Source organism: Pseudochaenichthys georgianus, chromosome 13, assembly GCF_902827115.2.
Source record: "Pseudochaenichthys georgianus chromosome 13, fPseGeo1.2, whole genome shotgun sequence".
Classification (NCBI taxonomy): domain Eukaryota; kingdom Metazoa; phylum Chordata; class Actinopteri; order Perciformes; family Channichthyidae; genus Pseudochaenichthys; species Pseudochaenichthys georgianus.
In genome coordinates, this window is record NC_047515.1 from 35,876,028 (window position 1) to 35,902,331 (window position 26,304).

General features: G+C 40.5%; 1 protein-coding gene across 2 annotated transcripts in view; it reads left to right on the forward strand.

The window, feature by feature from the left end:
- The window catches only part of kirrel3b (kirre like nephrin family adhesion molecule 3b), a 201,863-nt gene that overhangs the window by 168,861 nt on the left and 6,698 nt on the right, over window positions 1-26,304 (forward strand). Inside the window, exons 8-15 of one of the 2 annotated variants that reach the window (XM_034097898.1) lie at window positions 3,325-3,452; window positions 3,909-4,035; window positions 13,457-13,557; window positions 16,995-17,205; window positions 18,917-19,024; window positions 19,449-19,532; window positions 19,808-19,923; window positions 20,651-20,737. In XM_034097898.1, the coding sequence (XP_033953789.1) occupies window positions 3,325-3,452; window positions 3,909-4,035; window positions 13,457-13,557; window positions 16,995-17,205; window positions 18,917-19,024; window positions 19,449-19,532; window positions 19,808-19,923; window positions 20,651-20,737 (962 nt within the window). The remainder of the gene's footprint in view (window positions 1-3,324; window positions 3,453-3,908; window positions 4,036-13,456; window positions 13,558-16,994; window positions 17,206-18,916; window positions 19,025-19,448; window positions 19,533-19,807; window positions 19,924-20,650; window positions 20,738-26,304) is intronic. The other variant, XM_034097899.1, reaches the window with a different exon arrangement.

Genomic DNA, 26,304 nt, shown 5'->3' on the forward strand with positions numbered 1-26,304 from the left:
GAGAGAAGAGAAAGAATCCCAAACAAAGCACATCAAGTCCCATGTCTGCACACACAAGCACACAGCCACAACAAAAGCTCATCCCATGCATGACACTGCAGCAAAAAAAAACATTTGAATCCTCACCACACTTCTCGTCTCTTTGCTGTTGTTGCTACTGCTGGAGTTTTGCTTCAGACTTGTCACCAAATTCTCCATATTGTCCCCTCTATATGCACACTTTTGAGGTAGCTAATTGAGCAGACATTAGCAGCAGCCACACATGCTTTAAATGCGTCAAGGACAGTAATGACTCTAAAGTGTCGGTGGGCTAAAGTTAGTTCCTACAGTAGGTGCAATGCCTGGAAAGTTGTTCAAACGTGTAGATTAAAGTGCACCTGCAAATACAAATCAATGCGACCATAACAAGCTGAAAATGAAGTTTCGACTAAACATTTGAAGTCTGTTATCCGACTGAAAAGTTAACTATCAAACTGACTGAAGTGACCTGAATTCCCCTTCAAAGTTATTTGTTCAAGGTCTAATGGCATAGCCTATATGACACTGTTTTCAAATAGATGGTATGCATATAACTACATTCCTGGACTCGCTTTATTCCTTGACATCAAATAAAATTGCCCTGTAATTAATGTCCAAGTCAGAATTACAGCATGCTGTAACCTAACCTGCATATTTATTTTATATTTCTCTGAGAATTTAATCGTCTACTTTTAATAGGCATGTGAGGGAGAGTGGAGCGGCGCTCTGCTGTGCTTAACCATGCCGATAATAACTGTGGGACCTGATTTACGGCGGTTCTTGATGCTGATGGCACAGATACCTGCCTAATTTAATTATTACTGTTTTATTACCTTAATCACATTCAGCAAATACAACCCCCCCTCCCACTTTTCCATGTCCCCTTCATTCTCTGCTACTATTCACGGCACACGTGTTATCTCTACAACAGTGTCAGCTTCCAGACCATTGAATATGTGAAAACATACATCTTGTATGCACATGCTTGCACACACAACCACACACACACACAGATACTCGTGAGCGCACAGGATTCACACCTTTTGTCTGAATCAAACCCCTGAATAGGAAGCAGCAGTGCAAAGTGAGTCAGCTTTTGAGTAAGCTCGCACCGGCTCTTCTAACCTCCCGATGGGAATGCAGGTGTTTGTGTTACCCTGGGCCAGCTATGTTTAGACATGAGTCTTCGACAAGGCCCAGCACATCAACAGAGCTCCCCTCACACATCGGCATTCAGTCTCTATTCGCTCCAACACCGTCAAGGACTCCCAAACCTGGCTGCAGCAACCTCCTATCGGGAGCAGCAGACAGCCCCAACATCTGTCCTTACTCTCTTACAACTCCTGCAGTATGAGCTGGTAGAGTGTAGATGGAAACAGTAACATGATATTTGTGCATCACACATCATTGTCGAAGTAGTCAACATTTCACCGGAGCACATTCTGACGTCTCTTTAGTTGTGCTGGAGCATTTGATCATGTCACATGGGCTTCATATGCTGATGGAGTCTATCCAGCTGTCATAGAAATGCAGTTGGTATTTTTTTCCTTCTAGGCACTATTTACTATTTATTAGTTGATAGAAAACTCCGGAAAAGCTTATAAATGGACTTGAGATATTTGTGCTCAGATAAGCCAATGTGATCAAGAAGTCCACAAAGTGCTCTGAAGACAAAATTGAATTTACAACATCTAGACTATTCAACAAAAAGTTGGATAACTCCATCTGCTAATGAGGACAAGACCACAAAGCGGACACAGTGAACCTTCCGGAGAGATTGCTAACTGCTTTTTCTTTTTTTTAACTTGTCACCACCAGGTGTTACTTATATCATCGATATTGGTCTTTACACTTCTCCGTCAAACAAGTATGGTATGCATTTGTTTGTTCACGCGAAAAGCCAGACACTAGTATACAAGTAGTACTACCAGGTATGTAACAGGCCAAAAACAACTGTCTACAATTTGTTCAACATGTTGGGAAATTAAGTGTAGCAAAGCTTTTCTGCTGTATCCTTGTCACACATGAAAACAACTTTGAAAAGATGTAGTACCGAAAAGAAAAAAAAGTGCAAAACAATCCCAGGAAGCCCAATTAGGATTCTGCATCACTTCGCTTGGTGATTGAATGAGGTAATCTGTTCTCGTTTAAATGATAGCATTTCAGTGAAGCATGAGGCCAGCTTAGTCAGGGAAAACAAATGAGTTCCCTATCCCGTGAAAACTGCTCTCCGTACCGTCAGGAATATAAAATGAAGACAGGCGCCGGTTCCGTTGTTGTTGTTTTTCGTTTGCCACATCAGCATGCAGCCACATCTCTCTTGTGGAGGATGGAAGGGTTTAGAAGCACGATGCATTGTATGTCCCACAGCACCGTCAACATGCTCCAAAGAGATCAGAGACATCAACGGATGCCTTCGCTTCACTTTTATAAATGGGCCTTGTCTGATGTAGCAGCAGAGAGCCATCCACGCCACGCAGAGCGAGACGCCGCTGCCCGTGACATCATAAAAGTCTCATCTACACACGTGGCTGGGATCTGTATCGCTGCCACAGAAGCTATCACTCACAAACACAAACAGATGTTCTTTATGTGATCCCGTGTCAATTTATTTACATCAGCGGTCGTGTGTAATACAGTCCGTGTCAACCGACGTCTTCATAGGTAAGGGCGCTACCCATTTGTCATTCTGTGATTTGTTTTTCTAAGCTGGCACTCTGCGCTGCTCTCTGTGCCTCGCGTAATGAGGAACGTCTGTCTGCTCCCAGTCACCAGGGAGCTTGTCACAGCATGGACGGCTGCCACCAAAATATGCTGAAGCCAGCACCGAAAAAAAAACATTCTCCAGAATGATGATTTATTCGCACAAAAGAAGGCTATTGACTGCAGAAGACGGTGTGAAAACCCGTCTTAATTCCTCTCCCCCTTTTCCCTTCATTTCTCATTTCCAACCGTCTTCTAATCTCTGTCTCACCAGGTGGGCCAAAGGAGGAAGCATAATCAAGGATGTCTCCGGCGACACATATGAGGTTATTGTAGACCACTCCTTCTTTACAGAGAAGATTACCTGCGAGGTTACCAACCCTCTTGGCAGCACCAACATCAGCCGCAATGTTGACGTCCACTGTGAGTGGCTCCTTAAGAAATACTGCACATTTCCAGTAATGCCCGCAGCGTGATAATGCATGGATTATGGATTTTTACTGCCTTTTTTATTTTGACGAGGAGATGCAAGGGCTGGCGCGAACACAGCTGATGCTTGATTATTGATGTAGCACAGACAATAAATGATGTTTATTTCAACAGTTGGTCCTCGCATGGCTGCGGAGCCTCAGTCCTTGCAGGTGGACCTTGGATCTGATGCCGTGTTCAACTGTGCCTGGACAGGAAATCCCTCTCTTACTATAGTGTGGATGAAGAGGGGCTCTGGAGTGGTGAGTGTATTGATTTGTTACTGTGGCTTACAAAAGAGTCAAAGCTGCTTTTCTCTGATAAAGCCTATTGTATATTGGACTTTAGATGTTTTCAGCATCATGAAATACTCTTGGTGGATTATTTGATGTGATAATCATGTGTTAACTCTACGATGTTTAGGCATTACATTCCCAGCCTGATGACATGCTCTCAGTTGAGATCTGTTGATTTGATCCACACATTCCGACATTCCCCCTTTTCATTTTGTCAACCCCAAAGGCCAAAGCCAACCCATTTTCTCGACTGAGCTCAGATACTAAATTGGATTTTAATAATTGAGAAGAGGTGCCCTTTAAGGTATTAAATGGGGCCTTTTTTGTCTCGCCTTCCAATAACATTGCCGTGTAGCTAACTCCAATGTGAAGGTCCCTTTGCTGTCACTGCTTTTGACCGTCTTTCATTTTGTTTTGCTGCAGGTTCTTAGCAATGAAAACCTCCTGACGCTGAAATCCGTGAGACAGGAGGATGCTGGGAAATACGTTTGCCGCGCTGTGGTCCCGCGCGTAGGAAACGGGGAGAAGGATGTGTCTCTCACTGTCAATGGTAAGCAGTGTTATTGATTCACGCAGACAGGCTCAAATGCACACCCACAAAGTTGTCAAATGCATTCACATACAAGCGTGAATCCTGTGGTCAACGGTGGCAAAAATAAATCAATTTGTGACAGGAGTCAGTCTTCTGTTCCCTCCGTGATATATAAAAGCCTTGAATCTGAAAAGCTTCCAACAGAATATGCTGCTTTATTTCTTCGCTGTATTTTCATTTGTTTTTTTAGTATCGCAGTTTCTTTGAGACACTAATGTGTGTGCGTGCAGGGACGTGCACTACTGTTGCCCGGGCAACGGCCCGTTTGGCATTTTTGGCTGACCTGCCCCTCTGGAGAGAGCGAGAGTTTTTTTTTTTTTTTTCTGTTGTGGCCGAATCAACATGATAAGACCACAATTAGTATTGTAGCGTCTCGCTGTGGGAAACACACTTTGTCAGCGACTCAGCGCTGTCATCTGCCGGTGCGTTAAGACCACTTCAGTGTCGGATTTTGGAAACTTGATTTTGAGTTGTCTCATGGTAGTTAGGGTAAGGGACAAACCAGGGGACTTTACTTCCTCTTGATACCGTCGGTTATTTACAAAAAATCACCTAAATATAGCCTAGGCTACTTGTTGTTATTGTGTTTCTGTCTTTCTGTGTCTTTTCATCTGTAAACTCCCTCAACCGGCCGCTCGCTCGCTCTCTTTTCTTGATCGCCCTCTCACGGGTGAACAGTTCAATGTCCCGCTTCATTGTAGGATTTCTGCCATGTCTCTACCACTTTAGTTTGACCATGTCTGTTACTAAGTTATGGAATACTAAATAAATAAGTAATTAGATACCTTACCGTTACTGCGCTCATAAAGAATGATAAGAATAATGCATATTGAACTGGTTTCATTAATTAGTGAGTTTATTTAAGGTAATTAGTTAGATGACCTATTGTATCAGTATGTCTGCACAGCAGTTGCAATAGTCAAACTACATTAGAACAGAATTGTCCCCATTTTGTCTTTAATAGTTACTAACATTAGATATTTTAATGAGCTATGGACCACAAAACATTTTAAAAATCAAGTCACCGAATGCAAGTAGTCACCTTAGCTTATTTTGTTATGAGATGTGAATTACTGTTCAATTTAGTTGATGTAATAATCGTTTGGTTTCCTTTACAAGTTAAAAACAAGTTACAATTTTCAAAAGGTCTTATGTTTTTTTTCGGGGGGAGGCCCTGTTTCCAGTTTAGAGCAATAGCCCCTCCAAATGTCTGTGCACGTCCCTGTGTGCGTGCATACACACATTAACTCACCAGTGTGTGGCAATGAATTTTCACGAGAAAGCAAAATACATCGACTCTCATCATTGTGAAGGCTTTGAAGAGAAAAAGCAATACATATAGACTTACTCTTTACAAGATGTGGTCATACATTGCATGAACAGGTGAAATGTACCAACATGCTAATTATATTCTTTGTGAGTCACAGTGAAGTTGTCTTTTCTGAGGCACTGACTGACTAATGAATACCAGCCTCGGTGAGAGACCTGGCAACTCTCAAACAAATGACTTCATTATCAGTGCTTGATATTCAGGAAGCATGCCTCGCTGTGTGCATCGAACATCTTCCACTTTCCATGTGTCCATCTGAAATCGTTCGGAGCCAACATTAAGATAAAAATGGTTTTAAGCAGCTGGCGGGATGATGTTGAGGTAATGCTCATGCTAATGCTAATTCTCATTTCTCATTGAACATTTTCGAAAGCTAACAAAAGAGTGTGCCTGTAAGCAACCCTGGTGCTGATTTGGGGTTGAAGATACATCAAGCAACAAACAGCGTGTGTTAAGATGTTCTTTTCAAAACGCAGACGTCAGCTTTGCATTTCAGAGAGAATGGGATACCAGTATTCCCTCAGCACAAGATCAGAACCATGACTTTCTATGAACTGCAACAAGCCCCCTCCTTCTTTGCCAGGAATTCGGTTGATATCAAGGCAGAAGAGGCGTAAGGAAAAATCATGACTAATTTATCCATTTCTGTTGATAGCAACCTACACTGGCATCCTCTCTGCCGCCTTAAAGTCTAAACAGAATACATAACTTACAATATATCAGAACATGTCCATGTATCTCTTTGGAGAGCGTGTTGTTTTGAAAAAAAGACGCCGTGAGAGAAAGAAGATGGATTGTTTTAATAAAGATTATAACACAACATAACTCCGAGCAACCAACCAAAGCTGAAATGGCATGTTTACTTAGTCTCTGCGGACTTCACTCGAGCACGTTCCGGATGTCTCTTAGTTTGTCTTTTTATCTGCTCATATGCATCCTCTATTATTTTGCGTTTGCACCTCCCTGCCTGTATTGGTATTTGACATTCAAAAGCCTGCTTCCCTTTTACCCTTCTGAATAATTGAAATTAATCAGTTTTTTTTTTCCGAACCACATGAAGAATCTTCTTACCCGGTCCTTGAGGCGAATCGGATTGTCAAACTTGTGAAAGTGCAAACACTGTGGTTGAAGTGGTGGTGTGTTGGGAGTGGTGGTGGGGGGGGGGGGTCCTACATTGATTGTCCTACTGTCTCAGCTACAGATAAATGGGAGTGCTCCTCACCTCTCATCAGCTTTTAAGCCCTACATCACTGACATCAGCAGGACTCAATGGTTCCATCCAGACAGTGAATAACTAACATGACGGATGAGCAAGAGACAAGGAGATCGCGGGCAACGCTGTGCATATTTTACGCGTTCAGTGTCTGCTGTTGCACATTTAAATGTTTCTTTGCTGTTTGTTTTCCCTGCGGTGATCCCCCGATTTCTTAAAGCCATCATTTCAATTCCATGTGTTTATAATTTGTCATTCAGTCTCGCGTCTCTGTCGTTGTGTGTCACTGGCTCCCACTGTGGCAAACCACATAGACGTGAGGATCCCTGCTTTCCCTGGGGACGAATGTAATTTAATTATAATCAAACAGCTAGCAGGGGAGGCCGTTTGTGTTTAAGTCACTAATGGATACATATTGCTTACTCCAGTCAAACATTTTAGAGTGGAAAAGCATATCTGCATCTCAAAAGCACTAGCCAAGCAACTATGTGTGTAAGAGAGGACGGTGCACGTCCATGCGTGTGATTATGTATATAGCATTTCATATATATGCATGGCTTTAACCATAGTACTGCAGAAGTTGGAAGTTATGACATGCTTGAAAGGATTTCAATTGTGTGTACTTAAGGACCATATATTCATGCAATACATATTAATTCATATATCCACAAGCCTAAGTAGATCTGTAGATTTGTGTTAGGCACAATATGTTTAACGACATACAGTACTTGGGCAGAAGATAAAATCCCATTACGACAGAAAGGGAGAGGGATGGACGGAAAATCACTGAATATCCCACAGAGCAACAGGTTTTTATATATGTGTTTGTCTGCTGTGTGCCTGTCTCTGGACAGCCTCTGTGTGTCTGGTTATTCTGCATATGAGCATTCAATTATTATTCAAACCGGCACCAACATCACTTGCAACACTGCACATGAATGGAGAAAAAGAAAACTGCTTTTGAAATGCAACACACCTATACTAAAATGTAGCACATTACAAACTCAATTACTTCATACTGCCTTCAAATTATGATAGTGAGTATGACTATCAGCAGAGTGTGCAGGTGTTGTATCATATGACTGACAGCTGGTCTCACCTAACTAGCCACTTCCTTCCACCACCTTTGCAGAACATTTACAAACAGGCATTATTCGGATAAAGTCACCAAATATTTGAAATCATATTTATTAGCCTCACTCAAAATGTCACATTACTGACAATCTGTCTCAAGTCCTTTTTCCTATTAAGGCCAGTTAAGTATTGAAAGTTAGCTCATGTAGCATTATTCTTGCTAATACCTAAACATCCACATGCAATGCCGTTTGAACACACTGCCCAATTTGACGTCAAACCACATATAAAACCAACCTTAATTTGACCAGCTACATTTCAGCATGGTAACATGCCTGGAAGACTCACTTACCGGTACTTGCATATACCTTCCAATAATTCCCCTCTATGTTTAAAAAACTAGAAGTGGGGTTTTATTACAGGATAGTTCATATTGAAGTTTAGACTTGGAAGGTTTTTAGAGCACAACAGATCTGAGGTCATCAGCTCCAAGGTGCTCTGTTTCTCTCGGTTGAGCTATGCCCCTCGGTACATCCAGTGAAGTGGAAAGGACGTTTGGAAACAAGCAGCCAGCCCATTAGAGGTCAGTTCCCACTGATAATAATCCCTGGAATTCAACTTGGATCTTAAACTGGTAGCTAGAAGTCACTTCAAAGATATTATCTCAACAAAGGCGAATTAAAGCTATAGGCCAAGATAATAATAACAATATTTAAATCTTTTTTTCAAATTCCTGGATTTCTGTCAATGTTTTCTCTTCGATCATTTTCCTCGCTGATATCATCAGTTTGCATGCTCTTTAGGTGAAATTGCTTTGGCTAATCACATCAATTATTTTCTTTCGATAAAAAAACATGAAGTGGTTCTCCAGTGTTGGATTAAAATTGTGTATATTGTTATGAGGCATAATCATCTATTAATGTGACCGTACCACAAAGTCTGTAAATACTGGTTTAAATGACTATTTCAGCACCATTTGACTTCTCCTATTGAGATAAAGGGCTAATTATGGCTACAGGATGAACTGAAGAGTGTCATCTGTTCTGAGTTATTACTGTAAATGTATTTCACAGTGTGAAGCGATGACAGTATGGCTCGCACTGCATGCAGCAAAATGCATGGGGAGAAATGACAGTCTGGTCCCTGTTGTAAAGACGTTTTGAGTCAAAGTGTGGTGAGGCTTTCAGGAGCATTCGGGTATAAAAGGGACTATTTCTGCCCAAAAAGCTAAAACATGCACTTGTTGTGTTATACATACTTGTCTTGAGACAAAATGTATATAAAGTTGTAGAAAAAGTGGTTTCAAAATATTATTTAAATGATCAAATAGCTCTCGAACATCCCCTAAAATGGCATTTTTTTCTTGTCCCCGCTTCTTGGTGACCAACTTGCGTCAAATATAACATTTAAAATAGGGATTTTATTTACTTTTTTTGGTATTATTCTATTGATATATGTCTCTTGTAATGGTAAAACCAATTTGTTAAATCATAAACATATTTTAAATAACAGTAATTTTGCACAGAAGGTGTGTCCCTCAACATGCGTTCAACCCTGTTACCCAAACCTTTTTAGATTGGCACAGGAAGTGAAAAAACTGTCAAATGAAACAGTGGAAGTGACATCAGCAAGCCATGTGCTAGTGCCATGGGTAGACCAAAACTAGGTCCTCTCTTTTATTTTTCATATTTTTACAATCTTTTCAGTCTTAAAAGAGTGTGGCACTCTGACCCACTCAGCCCTGTTACTGATATTATCAGAATAAAGCATATTCATTTCAAAATTATCTTTCTTGCATTAGATATCCAAGTTTGTCCTTGCCTTGAAAGCAGCATTACATGTTACATCTAGCAATCATTCCTGAGGTTAAAGCTCAAATTAGCATTGATTTTAATTCTTCATTGGAAAATATACATTTGATGCCTAGCTGGGCAAAGCACTTTTTTTGATGGTTTATTATCTGTTTTTCCTAAAAACATTAAAAAAATAAAAGGTTCATTTTTCAAAAATGTTGGTGTCTAAATTGTCCTCCAATTCTGGAATGACCCATATATACAATTATTTCTATACAAGTATGTATCTATATCTTTACTGTGATTATACCTCAGAAACTGAAATTAGTTTACTCCACTAAATATGATCTCCTCAACATGGATCTCTCCGAGAGGACAAAGGAGCCACCAGGGACGCACCAGGCCCTCTTCTTCTGTTTCAGTTGCCCTGTCGGTGTATCGTGTTCTCTTTTATCTCCAAAGAAAAGAGAGATATCAAAAGAGCGGCATGAGGGAGCGGGGAAATGTCAAGCGTCCAAGGCGGATGCCTCAGTTTTGGAAGAAAATGTAAGCCCTGGCCTTTTGACACCCACACTGATATTGTGTAATCAGATTGCAATGTCCACTCCACAGTGAACACCTCCTCAAATGAACGAACGACACTTTTCACCCAACATTTTTGATTACCTCCCCTGTGGCTAACATTGATGTTGTAGAGCCACCCACCTCGCAGCTACCGACGTGTTTGTGTTCTGATCCCATAGTGTGAGCAGCAGCAAACACGTACTCACACACAGGCTTTCAACCCGGTCTGAGCCGGTGAGATAAAGCTATCTAATTATATTCCTCATTTGCAGCCCTGATCCATAGAATAGATCTTCCACATCCACTAACATCGCTCTTTAGCAGCACGCAGGCATCGATTTTACTCTGTGTTGACAGTTGGAGCTTATACAAACCCAATACTTACATATCATCTCCAGATAAACATGCACGTACAAATGTCCTTCGATGAACTTGTATCGCATACATGCTGTACGAGTGCTGTCTCTAATTTCTGACAATCCTGTGAAAGAAGGGCTTCAGACACATGTTTCTTAAATTGTGTGCAGCATTGATTCTGCAGCAGTTGCAGCCTCCAGCATCCTCTCGTAGCATACCGAGACGCCATCTGGCAAAGTCTCATTAAAATGCTAATTCTTTTTAATAAGAGACAGGTAATAAACTGCAATTATGTATCGTCAGAGAGATGGCAGGGAGCGAGAGTTTGAGGGAAGTTGGCGGAGAAGCGAGTTGTCTCACTAATCAAGAAGCAGCCTCACTTGCCACCCCCTCAAACCCACATTCTTAACCTTAACCACAAGACATGATTAATGTTTGATTTGAACGACTTTTTAAAAAATAATTTTAAAAGGATGAGATGGAATTTATTTTCGTGGGATCATTACCGGCTTTGAGATAATAAAAAAAATGGAGGTGGATGAACGAGATTATTTCGGTTTGTTTGTTCATTTGGCATTTCACCCAAAGAACACCTACATTGTGATCTTCTAATGTGAACATAATCAAGTCTCCTGATTGAGGCACATTTGATGTCAAGGCGTGATTAAGTTGATCAGGCGGTCTGATTTGTGAAAATGTTGTAACTCGAAATCTCTGAGTGATAGTGGGAAGAGCCAATCAAAGTTACATCGGTCAGTCACAACCATTCTTATATCCAGTCCTCTGCTAATTTAAGCGTAATCAGCTGAGTCTATCAAGACACAAATACAAGATGAAAAACATATTAAACAGACTAATAACAAAGTAAAAGGAAATCAGAATAATAGTACTTCACCTCGGGGAAATTGGGTTTCGTAACATTTGCTCAAAATACAATAAATCTGTGCCAATCAAAGTTACATCGGTCAGTCATAACAATTCTTATATCCAGTCCTGGTCCCTTTTAATACAGACAAGGCCTCAAGGTAACACGTATCACTCCACAGGGCCTTACATTGTCTCGGTTCTTCATACATCTCCATCCTCTTACAGCCTACCAATTATAGGCCACTCAAATCAATTGGCAAGGCTAGGGTCTCTTATTCATCGCTCTCACCGTCCACTAATCAAAGCACAATGCAGAAAAATAACAAAGGAAAAGGAAATCAGAATCATAGTTCTTCATCCTGGGGGAAATTGGGTTTCGTGACATTTGCTCGATTTCCAAAATACAAAAAATGAAAGACAAATATACAAAAATACAATAAAAATAATGCCACAAATGTAAGAGTGTCTAATAAAAGATCAAATCAAATATACTTAAAACACATGAGCAGTCAGTGTAGAACGCTTATTATTAAAACATATACAGTTGTGTATAAATGTTATTAGGATATTAATGCTGTTTAAATATATTAGGATTATCAGGTTTCAGCTAGACTGCTAGCTGTCTTTATAACACATGTTGTTAACCTTTACATAATTAGGTAATGACATTAAAATATGCTTAACACAATTGCTCCGAAGTGATATTATTGTACAGCAATGACAGTAAATGTAAAGCATTGGCTCTGCACTATTTGATCTGTAATTTAGTTACGCTCCTCAGGACCGAAGGGGAAACACACTTGAGGGACGGAATTGGGTCATGTGTGACATCTTGTCTTCATATTAGTGCTGTCACCTGGTGTGAACAGCCTCCAGAGCAGATGGCAGCAGACCAGTCGTTTAGGCTGAGCTGCCCTTGGCAGACGAGATCTTGTAGCCTGACGGAGGTTTAAAACACGCTGCCTTCGAGTGCTCACCATGGAAATCATTTAACTCCAGTAAAGATTTAATTTAGACAGTAATTAGACTTAGTTGACTTTTGATTGTGTTCTGGTTATACGTTTCAGTATGTGTAAGAAACTGTGACTGAAAGATTATTGCTTTCATTTGACTTTTTTAATGGTTATTTCATTATTTTTTTGTAAGAAGGGGCAGGTAAAACAAGATGTTCTTCTCCCTGCTCCTTTCCACCATGCGCTATAAAAAAGAAAACAGTATACGTGTACATGTTTTGTTTTCAAATAACTGCCAGGTGTGGAATAAACAAGTAAACACATTTAATCAAACATAATATATGCAATATTCCTATGGGAGAAACCTTCTTTCTGTGTGCATGTACAGCTACAAAATGAATGACAAAAAACTGCAAAACAACACAACAGTTTGGGTTTCATATTTACAGAGAGCTGCGTCTTTATGTTTACGTTTTATTTGCCAACCGTTTGGTTCAGGGGTCAAATCTGCTGCAAGCAAATTGATTGAGGTGATACACTGCGACAAGTGTGTTATCTCCCCACAATGGCATTTTTCTCTTTCCATCTGTGTCGTGCTGATTACGCTCCAAAGAACTGCCGCAGCTCGCTCCAGCAACGTTTATCTCCACGGGAGAAATCAAGCCAGCCATAAATCAACAATGTCTTGATCCAGAATGAGGTCTGGGCCCCCGCTCATGACCTTCGTTCCATCCTGCCGTGTCCTTGTGTAGATTGTACCGAGGGATGAGGCATATCTCGCTGCAATGCAATCTTCCCCAAGAGTTTCCAAATGGCTATAACAATTCAGGTGTTACTGCTTGGACCAGGAGAGCAATTAGGATATAATATGCCACTAAAACTCCATTCAGAAAAATTGTTTTATTTATTTATTCATTTATTTAACAGGGACAGTGCACATTAATGAACATGTCTGTAAACGTGCCAGAGGACAGTCTTTAAAAGTCAACCTAAATCACATTTCATTTTAAACAAGTAAATACAATACATTTAAAACAAGCAACAGGCATTACTGGTATACTTAAATAAAACAATTTAAAATATAGAACATTAAAACAAAACAAATAAAACAGAACAAAAGAACATGTTAAAACACAGGCGGTGGATTGTAAGGAGATATGACCTGAAACTGAAAATGAATTATTTATGTTTCAATTCTCTAACTTCTTTCATAATTTTTCTTTTTCAGGCCCACCTACTATATCCAGTACACAGACTCAGCAAGCGCTACACGGAGAAAAAGGACAAATCAAATGTTTCATTCGAAGTACACCTCCTCCAGACCGCATCGTAAGTACATCTGGACGATGTAGTTACATGTATCTCATCATTGCTGTAATTATGATAGGATATGTCATGGGTCGATGCTACCTGAACAATGCAAGTGAGACAATCCCTCTCTCATATCTGCGTCCGAAACATGATGCCTGAGTAAACAGCTGATCTGTCAGCTACACCTGGGCAGCATGCATGGGTAAAGATAAGAATGTCATAACTGCATCATTGGTGTTCTTATGAAAAGGTGGGCATTCAATTACAGTTTGAACTACCAATTTCTCATTTGATGCACAATTATGCTCCGTTAGCACTGATCCCATTAAGCTTTATGGACCTTATATAAACAGCCTACTCTCAGAGCTCACGTTGCGCTTATTATTCATTTGTGTGTTTACATGTGGTTAATTGCCATACTTTGTCATCTAATGTGTGTTTTTATCATATTGATGTACAACCTGCCACATCATTAATATCAGGTTTATTTAGAGGGGGTACTCCTGGGGTCTAAAAATGAATATCCTGTATTCAAAACAGTTTATTATAGTAACAATACAGCTTTCTTTTCTTTTGCTTAATGCTTTAACACTAATTAATATTTTAGACCTCAGATGTGAAGTCTATTCAATTTATAGGGCCATACATCTCACACTTGTACCATAGGGCTTTGCTGTGAATTACTTTTAGCAAACATTATCCTGTCAACGGAAAAAGGAAAATCCACAAAATATGATTAAAGCAAAGAAAAGGAAAATCTTGATTTTATCATTCAAACACACAATTTGTAAAGATGTAACACTGCATTTCACAACTCCATCCAGCCACCTATCCATCAGTGCAAGCTAGGAGTACAACGTTTTGTAAATCCTCTGAGTACCAAAAGTATTTCACACTTTTTACGAAGCATAGAAAATGTGTTAATTGGACAATAGCAAAAATGAATAATGTAGTTTTCATAAAAACAGTTACACCAGGTTGTTGTAGTCCAAACTAAAGCACCCAGAAAATGGTATGTGTCACATTATCATCACAATGCATAAATAAGTCCATTATATGCTAATATCTAGTGTTGTCCTACATCATCCCACTTCACTTCAGTCAATCATATCACATCCATCTTGCCTTGAACCTTGTTGTGAAAAAAAATGAAAGAAATCCGAGCCCACTCAGTTTTTAATCAAGATATACCGTTTGACTTTCTGTATCTCAGATCGAACATTCATTATCATTAATTCAGTGTACAATGACACATGTAGTGTGGGGGAAACTTCTGAAGCAATAGGAGTCAGGACTCAGAGAGACACGAGGAGAGCTGGAGCTTTGATGGCAAACACTGACGGTCTATTTGGAGCTTCGGCCGAAGAATTCACAAGACATGTCACGAGCCACGATCTGACCACACGGTTGAGATGCCACAATCAATTCTGAAGAACTCTTCTGCAGTTCCAGGTTTTAACTAGTTCAGAGTGTAATGATCAACATTCTTCATCAGCGAGACAAATATGGACCCTGAATCTAACTAGAGCTCTCGTCCATAGAAAATAATGTGGGCCAGGGAACCTACGTTCCAGAAAAGAAGGGCCTCTCGATGTCCCTGAACAGTAAACTACCTCATGGCGGCTTGTGCTCGTTCATAAGCTGGCAGCAACAATGCTCCTCCTTCAGAGAGACAGCAGCAATACCCAAGGCCGTATACCTATGCCATAAGAAAGGAGGCAGTGAAAAGAGAAAATGATGAATTGTGTCAAAGGTTGAATACACAAGCAAATTATTCCCCAACCGAAAGAATATTAACAGTATCGTTTTTGTAATGCAATCAAATGTTCATGCAATGCAATACATATGTCAATGTGTCAGTATATATCAGGAACAGAAATGCTCTTCCATCAATTAAGAAATGTATTTATTCTTAGTTTACACACTTTATTTGTATTGTAAAACATTCCTAATCTTGCCCTTTTTCTTCATTAACTGTTTACAACACAACGCACAGTATCTATTTCCTGAACTTCTTGTTTCCTTCTAGTTCAAAGCAATCACGGCTCTACAATCAGTACATGCATTCTTCCATAAAGCACCGTAATCCAGACACTGCGATGAGAAGAGATTTGCCTACAGTAAAACAATTTGCACTTATCCATTAAACATTAGCTCCGTCTAGAGATGCCAGAGACATCTGAGCGAGCTGGCAGCTTGTCAAACAGAGACGAACAGCAGCAAATGGCCAGTTAACACAAACATTTTAACCATAACACAATACAGTAGATTACTAATTTCCCTCGGATACTTTGTTGATTACTAAACTATTCACCAGACACAATGAGCCGATGGCATTGCATCGACCGGTAACCCATACCTTCTGGTACCAGACGTAACGATCCCATTGTTATCGTAGAGCGATACTTTCATTTTGTCCTGGTCATTTTTGAGTTTCCATGGAGATGTGTATTTTTAGCGTCAAAAAGCTGCCACAGTGCAAGACTTTTTAAAGAACACAATAGGTGAAATCATATAATGATTGCAGGTTAGCACATTCCCATTACACCCCATAACAGCTCTGTGACACTGTGCAGCAGTGCTTTGAGCTAAATGCTAATTTCATAATGCTAACAACGCTGACAATGAAATTGCTAACATTCAGAGCTAGCACTGTTTACCATGTGTGCAAACGTAGTCTTGGCATGTAATCACTGCATATGTTATCATATTAAGCATACCACTATTAGTTTGGTGATTGAATACATTGTTTATGAAGCAATACCCACCTGCTGATTGTGTCAGATGAAAAATTATCACCATTAGACGCCTTTGTTTAGTAACCTTAGTAACATAATTCTGATTGACTTTCACTCCAACACAGTGTACTTGATAAGCGGCGGGACATAATAATAATTCCTTGCATTTATTATATAGCTTTTCCAGTGCTCAAAGCGCTTTACAGATACACATTACACATATTTTTTTATACAATGGTCACTGTGGACAATACCCACAGGAGCAAGTTCAGGTGAAGTGTCTTGCCCAAGGACACAACGGCTTTACAGACGCAGCAGCGGAGGGTTTCACCCCTTGATCTGATGATCATTGCACAGCGCACTGCGCCACACCGTCCATCTTCACGCCTCGAGGTCATCGAGGGGCTTTTACAAGTACACATTAGTATCATACATGTACTGTGGACAATACCCACAGGAGCAAATCCGGGTGAAGTGTCTTGCCCAAGGACACAACGGCCTGACGCAGTGGCGGCAGGAGCGGGTTGCGAACTGGAGTTCCCCAGCACCCCCTTGATCTGATGATCAGATGCACAGACCACTGCGCCACCCGTCCCCTTGACATCTCTAAGTGGTTGACTAATCACAACAAAGCCGGCCAGCAACTACAACATAAACATCATAACATTGCTCTACTGCGCCACTGATCATCACAAATGTCATGTCCTTCTTTTTTAGGCCTGGTCATGGAAGGAAACCGTGTTGGAGTCGGGAACGTCCGGCCGTTACACCGTGGAAACCGTCACCACAGAAGAAGGAGTGATCTCCACGCTCACCATGAGCAACATCGTCCCGGCCGACTTCCAGACCATCTACAACTGCACCGCCTGGAACAGCTTCGGCTCAGACACCGAGATCATACGCCTTAAGGAACAAGGTGGGAGCCAAGGTTCGACAGGTTCCACCTTCCTCTTCTTCAAATCACTACTGTGGTTTTAGTGGTCGATGGTGACCACGCCGTCGTGTTTCGTGTGCATCACCGTGTCTGTGAGCTTGTGTGATCGAGTCTGTTTGTGTGAGGATGTGCTTTTGTGGACATGTGTAAGTATGCATGATGCTTAATTCCATAACCAATTTGCTCATCGAAAATAATGCTGATAGAAAATACAAAAAAATAAAAGTTAGTTGTGACTTAACCATTAAAGGTGGGGTAGGTACGTTTGAGAAACCGGCTCGAGATCGCTCGAATTTGAAAATACACAACCGGAGACAATCTGCCACTTCCTTACAGAGCCCCTCCTCCAACACACACGAACGCGCACATGACCAATGAGGGCACGAGATAAGTTTGTGCCCCGATGGAAGGCTGACAGGCAGGTAGGCCATCCAATCGGATTGGTTGTACTTTTTACAGTATTACGGCTTCTACAGATGAACTTTTTTTATGGATTTTTTGTCAAAGCACTTCAGATATTCATTGCTATCGGGATGTTAAGAGCATTCCATGGAATATAACAAAAAGTGTATCTCGAGCCGGTTTCTGAAACTTACCTACCCCACCTTTAAGATAAATCATTTAGAGTATATGCTATGCTAAAGCTTTTTGTATATACAGTACATAAACCTCAGTTGAGATTTTGAAGTTGTTCAAAATCAGAAATGTCATCAACTTTGAACTCCAAGATAGTTATTCACAGTTCCCCTGCATAGCCTGAATCCTGATGCGTGTGAATTCTGGTTTTACATGAAATGCAGCTCTATGGTAATTGGAGTGCTGACCCTCAGCCAACACTGCCTGCTGAATGTAAAACACATGTTGCTTCCTGCTTGCTATATTTAAAAGAAGGAATTAAACCATTGTCTTGAAAATTAATACTTTCTGTCTGCTGACCTATTCCCCTCTACCGTAGGGGAAGCTGTGTTTTCTATCCCCTTATCACAAATGATAGATTATAAGCTGTTTATGTGAAAGGGACATTGATTAATGAAGACATTAAATAGGCTTTAATGGTGTAGGAAGAGGACTTGGTTGTTTTGTTTAAAATGCGAGAAGGTCATAAACGTGGGCTGGTAGCTCAGGTCATTAAAGTGTGCTTTAATGAGAGCTTGCAGTGTGTAGATGCAAGTGCAATCTCTTCCTATTCTCTAATGCACTAACATCCTCGCAGAAACACACAAACATGATTATGCCTAAACGAATGAACGCAATCTTGTACCCAATGAAAAGAAAAGCCTCTGGTGAAAGTGTTCTATTAGCCTAAATGAGTGTAAATTAAAAGTTATTGGACAGTAGGATAATGAGACAATATTAGTCGGAAAATGCGTACCCGTAAAATAAGAAAAGGTTTGATCATTCGTTTTCGTTTAAATTGCAGTACAGAACTTGTTTGTCCTTGGCACTGTGTCTGTGTATTTTCATTTCATAACCTAATGTTATATTCCCTTAGAGGGATAAATACAGCAAATGTTTTCTTAGTTCCTGTTTGTTGCAGGGACAGAAAAGAGGCAGAGGAGTATTTGTCCGTGTGTGTGTGCTTCACCTCTGAAAAGCGTCCTCCGTGCTGTTGTGTACTCTCTGTCATGTATTGAATTGAGTGTACATTCGAGATGTTTGTCGTAAGTTACGCTTGACGGACATCTTTCCTTGTTTCCCTCCGCAGATTCTCTCCCTATGGCGGTTATCATCGGCATTGCAGTGGGAGCTTTTGTGGCCTTCATTGTCCTCATGGGCACCATCGGAGCATTCTGTTGCACTCGCTCCCAGAGAAGTACGTCTCCTCTCCCCCTGTTACATCCACTTAAGCATGCATGCCAAAGTACTGTATCGCCCCCAAAGCACACTTGAAAAAAAAAATGTCCATCTATTTAAATGCAGATATATTTGTTTTCATTAAAATGCTTGCACGATTTCCTGATTTAGCTAGAACATAATGTCACATTGAATGCTATATTATAAGACTTGTTGAGATGGACATCTTTTTGTGCTGTCCAGATTGTAATAAGGGCTCATTCCATGCAATCTCAGTCTGGCTGCATTCGCTTTTTTGAGGCTATTTACATCCTGCGCCATGTTCACTGCCACCCACCCATGTACCAAGTGACTCAGGTTAGAGGCAGTCAGCCACTGCCTCTAACCAAGAACAGATTTGTGCTACTGGTCCCTTCAGCATGTCTATTGTCTGTATACTACAGAGGAAGCGCACCTGGTTATGCCCTCACTGCCCGTCTCCATCTGTGCTCACCAGAGAGAACTTGCAAGCAAAGTTAAGACAGAAAGTAAGACTTTGTTATATGACAGTATCATCAGCATTGTCCCAAACAGAATGAGCCACCGTTGAAGGCTGTGTGAGATGTGTGCAAAAAAAAATTATAATCTTGTGTTGGCACGAAACAAATGTTTAATAATGTTTTGTAATGTTGTTTTTTTTGGGAATAGAGGGAGCGCTCACAAAGCAAACCCAGGAGTCTGTGCTAAATTCTGTAATACTGCAAACTGCACTTAGGGGAAATTATAATGTCAACAAGTACAGAATGGGTTCTGTTTCTGACAGATCTGAAAGGAGTCGTGTCTGCGAAAAACGACATCCGGGTGGAGATTGTTCACAAAGACCACAACGCGGCACGGGAAAACGAAGAACACACCTCCATGAAACAACTGATGGTGAGTGTGAGTGTCACCAATTTCTACTTTTCACTTCTTGTGTCTGTTTAACAAATACAATCTTTACATGTTTGTATATTCTTACCATTCCCAAGCTGCCGGGTATATTTTAATTGGCGATCAATGTATTTGTATTGATATTTCCTGTGGAATACATAATGTTTTATGAGAAATGAATGACCAGGATGTAAATATGTTCATTTAGTCAAGGCATAGCGTCTATATTTATCACTATGATGCCACAAGTATTATGAACAGAACCGACCCCAATACATTGTAACTATGCAGATGCATACTGGGTAATCCTATAGTGGGTGTTCTTCTGTATCTAAATGCCTTCTAGACACACAAAGAACTGTTTCCTCATTGGATCCGCACCAGTGTTTTGGTTATTATGAAACTTGCTCCAGGGCTCGGGCTATTTGTGGCGTGAGGTTTTACATTTTCTTTCAAAAACACCTAATACGTTTAGTACTTGGTTTTAGTTCAGGGAAATTAGCTTAGCTCACTCACAAATCTGCATTCTGTTAAGATAAATAAAATATATTCACGGATACATTATTAATGCTCCCTGCCAGCTCTGAGTGAAGGGGAAACATGACTGATATTAAAAGAAAGTAACAAGAGATGAAAGTAAAATGCTTCCGCCTCAGAATGTCTTTTTACCTCTGAGTGGAAGAGTTTCGGAAACTACACAGACTCTTTGTAAATACTTGTCTTGATTTCCTTGCAGGTTGAACGCGGAGAGTTCCAGCAGGAGTCTGTTCTGAAGCAGCTGGAGGTATTACAAGAGGAAGAGAAGGAGTATCAGCACATTAAGGTACGACTGGTGAATAACGGCAGTATGAGGGCGGGTAAAAGGTGTTGAGGGGGAGAAGCCTTTAGGGGATGCTGGGTCTTTAACTCTGGGACCAAAATAGCAGAAAAGCGTTAATATCTCTCCCGCTACACAGACATTTTCCAAGATGATTCCAGAGGCGAAACGACTTCGAGAGATGCCTGATTTGTATTAATTAGTCTCTCATCAAAGGTGGTTTGAAGAAATAGAAGGCTGGTGACCCTTAAGCAGCTTTTTAAGTATCTTCAAGTGTTACTTAAAAACATCGAGGACTGGTAGAGCTTCTGGGTATTTATTAGGTTCACTGATTTTGCTCTTTTATCAAATTTCTAAACCAAGGTGAATTATTATTCAATACTTCGAAATGTTTTCAAGGTGTTCTTTAAAGCATAAATCATGTTCCTATCAAGCCCGCCTTAACCTGCCATCAGGCCCTGGGGCTTGGGTTTTGTAGGCCCCCTATTTAAACAACAAATCAAAGTCATTTATAGCCTCGGCAGGCTCTGTGATCACACACACACACACACACACACACACACACACACACACACACACACACCACTAATAGCACCATGAACAGCAACATATGGCCTCAATGCCAGGTATCGGTAGATGAGAATGATCATTATCTCCGGTGGATTAACACAAACCTAGTTATGTAAAACGATGCACATTTAAACCTGCAGGCTACTGGGAATCAATGAATAGTGCAGCATTGCCTTACCTCTTCAGCTTCCGTCTGGTTTTCTTTGAAGAAAAAGCCTTTATGATGTTCTTAAAATCCATCTCACGAAGAATGTCATGCTCAATTGACATCAGTGTTGGGTTTCCTTTTCCGAGCGCCACTCTCAAACTTTTTCTTCTCCAAAATGTTCTCCTAAACAACCTTCATCTGTCACTCAATCACTCGCAATTTGAATAAGTCACATGTGAAACATATTCTCATTCTGATTGGCTGTTAAGTGGTGCCCACTGACTGTTTCGGAGTCATCATGTTTGAGAAAAATCTCTGGAATCCATCGATCTGATTGATTAGCGGAGCAAATGATCAAAATACTACGGAGGGAAGATATTTTCGTTTGGATTACTGGTCTGGGGGAAGCTCGCGAGTGTGTGTGTGTGTGTGTCTAGGTGTGTGTGTTTGTGTATTTTTGCGTTTGTGTGTATTGTCTTTGTTTCCCGGGGAAAACACTCACGAGAAACACCGGCTGTTGTTATGCCTGCTGTGACGTCAAGTTACTCCGTTCTCCGCTTGTAATTATGCCGTTACAAGCTTCAAAGTTGTATTTATCATCTGAATTTGCCGAAACAAGTTTAATATTCTGAAAGCCAAGACTTTGTTTATTTGAAACCAGATGAAAACAAACTGTAACGGACCCTGCCGTGATATCTATGATTACTATACGCCTTACATTCATAATTTCATCGGAGGGAGGGGAAGCGGCGCTGCGGACAGTAGAGTGCGAGTGAGAGCTGTCATCTTCCCTTTACAAGCTTCAAAAATGTATTTATCGTGTGATTTTGGAAATAAAAGTTTCATATTCTGAAAGCCAAGACTTTGGTTATTTAAAATAAAAATAAAACACCTGAAATAATAATAAAATAAAAAAATAAAAAATGTATTGGCTCATGATAGGCCCCCCATCTCCGTAGGCCCCTGGGCTTCAGCTCATGTCAGCCCGTGCATTAAGGCGGCCCTGGTTCTTATTATTGTGCTATCTGTCAGCTTAAAACCATCGGGACCTGCAGACAGACTTTATGACTAAGCACAGTCATTCCATCTCAGAAATGAAACATTATTAAAGTTTGTTACAACTGTAATAATTATGCACACGACTCTTCACAATCCCAGTGTTGTAATATCAGTTCAGGATGACTGTAGGTATTTCAGGTGTGTTCGTGAAGTCTTATAACATCAATTTTCTTAGATGCTTTACATTTATTGATGCACACTTACAAAGTACCTTACAAAGATAAAAAATACACTTTAGTAGTTTATGGTAAACTCTTTAATTTGCAACATATCCACTGGCTTCCGGTAACTGCTAGAATCCACTTCAAGACAATGTTACTTGCGTACCATGCTGTGAATGGATCTGGCCCTTCCTACATCCAGGACATGGTTAAACCGTACACCCCAGCACGTGCACTCCGCTCTGCATCAGCCAAACGGCTCGCTGCACCCTCGCTGCGAAGGGGACCCAAGTTCCCATCAGCAAAAACACGTGGGTTTGCTATCCTGGCTCCAAAATGGTGGAATGAGCTCCCCATTGACATCAGGACAGCAGATAGCTTACACACCTTCCGGCGCAGACTGAAAACTCATCTCTTTCGACTCCACTTCGAGCAATAGAACTATTAACAAAGCACTTATATACTAATAAAGGACTGGCTTATCTATAGCCAGTTGAGTAGCACTTGAAATGTTTTTGCTCTATGAAACCTGATGTACTTATATGATTCTGTTTTCTTCAAGTTTGTATTTCGTTGGTCGAACGCACTTATTGTAAGTCGCTTTGGATAAAAGCGTCAGCTAAATGCAATGGAATGTAATATCATTTACTAAGCTTTAGCAATCCAACAAAATATATCATCTTCTTATCAAAATCCCACATCTCTATATCATCTCTTTGAGTCAACGTGATCAGCCTAATTATGGTATCTTGACAACCAAAGCTAAATCACAAATTGTAATCACATCACCAATAGATACTCAGCATTTATATAGAATCTTGATACATGAGTCTGACCCAATGTTTTTGAGCGAAACCAGGATTCAATTATTGTAATTAAACTGACATTAGTGCTGTACATAGTTGCCCGCCCATTTACACGGCCATGAACGGATCAGTCTGTACAGACCAGTGGCGTTTTCTCCTGGAGGTCAAGGGAAGCCAGGATTCCCCTGTTTTTTCGGATTGTCGTTATAATTTTAATAAATAAATAAAAACACTTTGTTTAGTTTCGGAAATTCTTTGTTGTGTGTTGCTGCCGGCCCGTCTCTCCCCCATTCTCATTGAATATTTTACAAAGAGTGAAACAGCGCCCCTCTAGATGTTATGGTGAAACAGTAGATTGCACTCTCTGTTGCGAGAGGAAGCCAGCCGAAATTGGCTTCCCTTGGTGAAAAAAAATGGAGGGATTGACCAATCAGACATGACATCAGGCGGCTGGCTTCCCTTGCCTCACAATCCAATCAACTTAGTGTTGCAGTGACGCGTCCTAAAATCTGGAAGTAAACTGTGCTCGGTTTCCCTCATGTTTCCCTCGACAAAAAAGCAATGGAATTTCTCCATAGGATTTTGGAAAATAGCTCGAAATAAGGTCAGTGGAAAACGAACCTGTTAGATAAATGCACGTTTTGTTCAGCCGGATAATATCCACATGTCTACCCTACTTTTATAATTTTCGAATCATAAATCTAATCGATAGAAGATAGATAGCGTCACTGCACCACTCTCACCGCCATTAGAAAGTAGCAAGCAACAGGGTTGCCAACTCTCACGCATCTGGCGTGTGAGACACGCTTTCACTCTCAATCTCACGCTCTCACTCTGCCCAAACTATTCTCACGCCAAAACAAGCAATCACAGACAGCAGTTAGTAAGATTGATTTCAGTAGTCACTTGTTTGGAAATACCGAAGACGAGAAACGTTTTTTAAAACTTTTGTCAGGTAGTGATCGTCTTCTCAATAGAACATCTTTGATAATGTCTTCTGGCCAATCAGAATCAAGATAACGGCGTGGTGTTGTTGCAGGAAGTCCCGACGGAGAATACTTTTGCTGTAGTACATCTCTATACATCGATACAACATTACGTGTTGATAGAAATCAACACATAATGAAATAAGACCCCACGGTGTGATGATTGATAGGTGTGTGGGCTGTCTTTCATTTTGACACACAGAACAATGGGGGCTATTCACCCTTATCCACAATGTAACTTAATTCACAGCCTCTTCCCTCTTCTCTCTGTGAGGAGCAGCAGGTTCAGCTTTCAGAACAAAGTAACACAAAACTAAAATGGCATTCATTTTTTTTAAATGTGTAGTAATAGATTTATTTATTTTTCTTCTCAAGAGAGTACCAGAATGTGTATTTTATGTTAGTATTTCAAAAAACTCTTTCACGTGTGGGGAGATTGCAGGATTGGCTCCAGGTCGCCCTTTTTATTTACTTCAAGACAAATGTGCCTTTTTATTTCATACAGTTCAATTTGGATTGAAATAATCTAAACCTCACGCGTGGCGTTTCACTGTCAAAGGGGGCGATAAAGCGTGTATGTAATTACATTGCAAAAACTGATTTGAGCCCCACCACTGTATGGGTTAGCCCTACCGTAGATTACCCAACACAAATACTCTGGAGCCGCAACTGCCGACCCGTATTGCGCATGCGCAGATCTAAAATCCATTAGACATTATAAAAAAGTAAAAGTCTGCTGCTTATTGTTCTACTAGGCCAAAATAGAGTCAAAGAGTATATGAGAGTGAGTGTGTTAATTAATATAGTTGGCAGTTTGGAGTAAGTCTGTAGATTTGTTTGTATCTGTGTGTTTCACGTATAGGCCTCTCAAGATAATTAATTTTGTTGGATACATTTTCCCGGAAATTATTGCGATAAACGATAATATTGTCGGCACCGTTGTATGACCATTTTAGACCACTGACATAAAGATAATATATAATAATAATTCAAGTACATCCTTTCAAACTGCTAGTCACATCCTCATGTAAATGGACATTTATCGAGTTCATTTTTATTTATCAAACCATAAGTCAATTAATTGCTTATCGCCACAGGCAGACAATAAAACAGTGGAAACAAACATGTGTTTGACTTTCATTAGTGAATGAAACTGTGTGCCCTTTATAGTCTGTGTCCAATATTGTGTATTTGTATAATATTGTATATATATCCTATATATATGCTAAGGTCCCGCTGCTGACACGATAGCAGTCATTTCGTGTGCATATGTAATTAAACGAATTAAACCCATGATATCAACATCTCACTCCAGCCAGGTACCCAAAGTTGGCAACCCTGCTGAAGCAAGTGCAATTATGGAGGGTGGAGATTTGGAGTGTTTAATAAAAAATAATTGTACTAAACTTCGGCTCCAGCAGCAACTCAAATACAATCTGATGACAGGCCAATGCCCGAACTGGAGCTGTGTACAGCGAGGAAAAAAGGAGCGAGTCGGACGTAAAACGTTAAAGGTCTCCTGATTTAGTTTGTGAATGAATGCTTATTAGAGTTTGGGCTGGAGAGTGCGTGCGGACCTGTCGGTTAGATAACAGGCGTGTGTAAGTCCTGCATCTGTATGTACAAATGTGTGTAAAATGATACCGGGTAACTCATCTGGTTACGTTATTACATTGACCACCACCCCCCCGACCCAAAAGAAAGGAGGTATTATTGGCTTCCCCTAACTGTTTCCCCACGCCACGCTACTGGTACAAACAGGGCGCTTGTCTTTCAGTTCTCCCATGCACTTGAAAGCACTTTCGCTCTTGTAGCTCCTGCAATAAAGCATCAACATGCGACT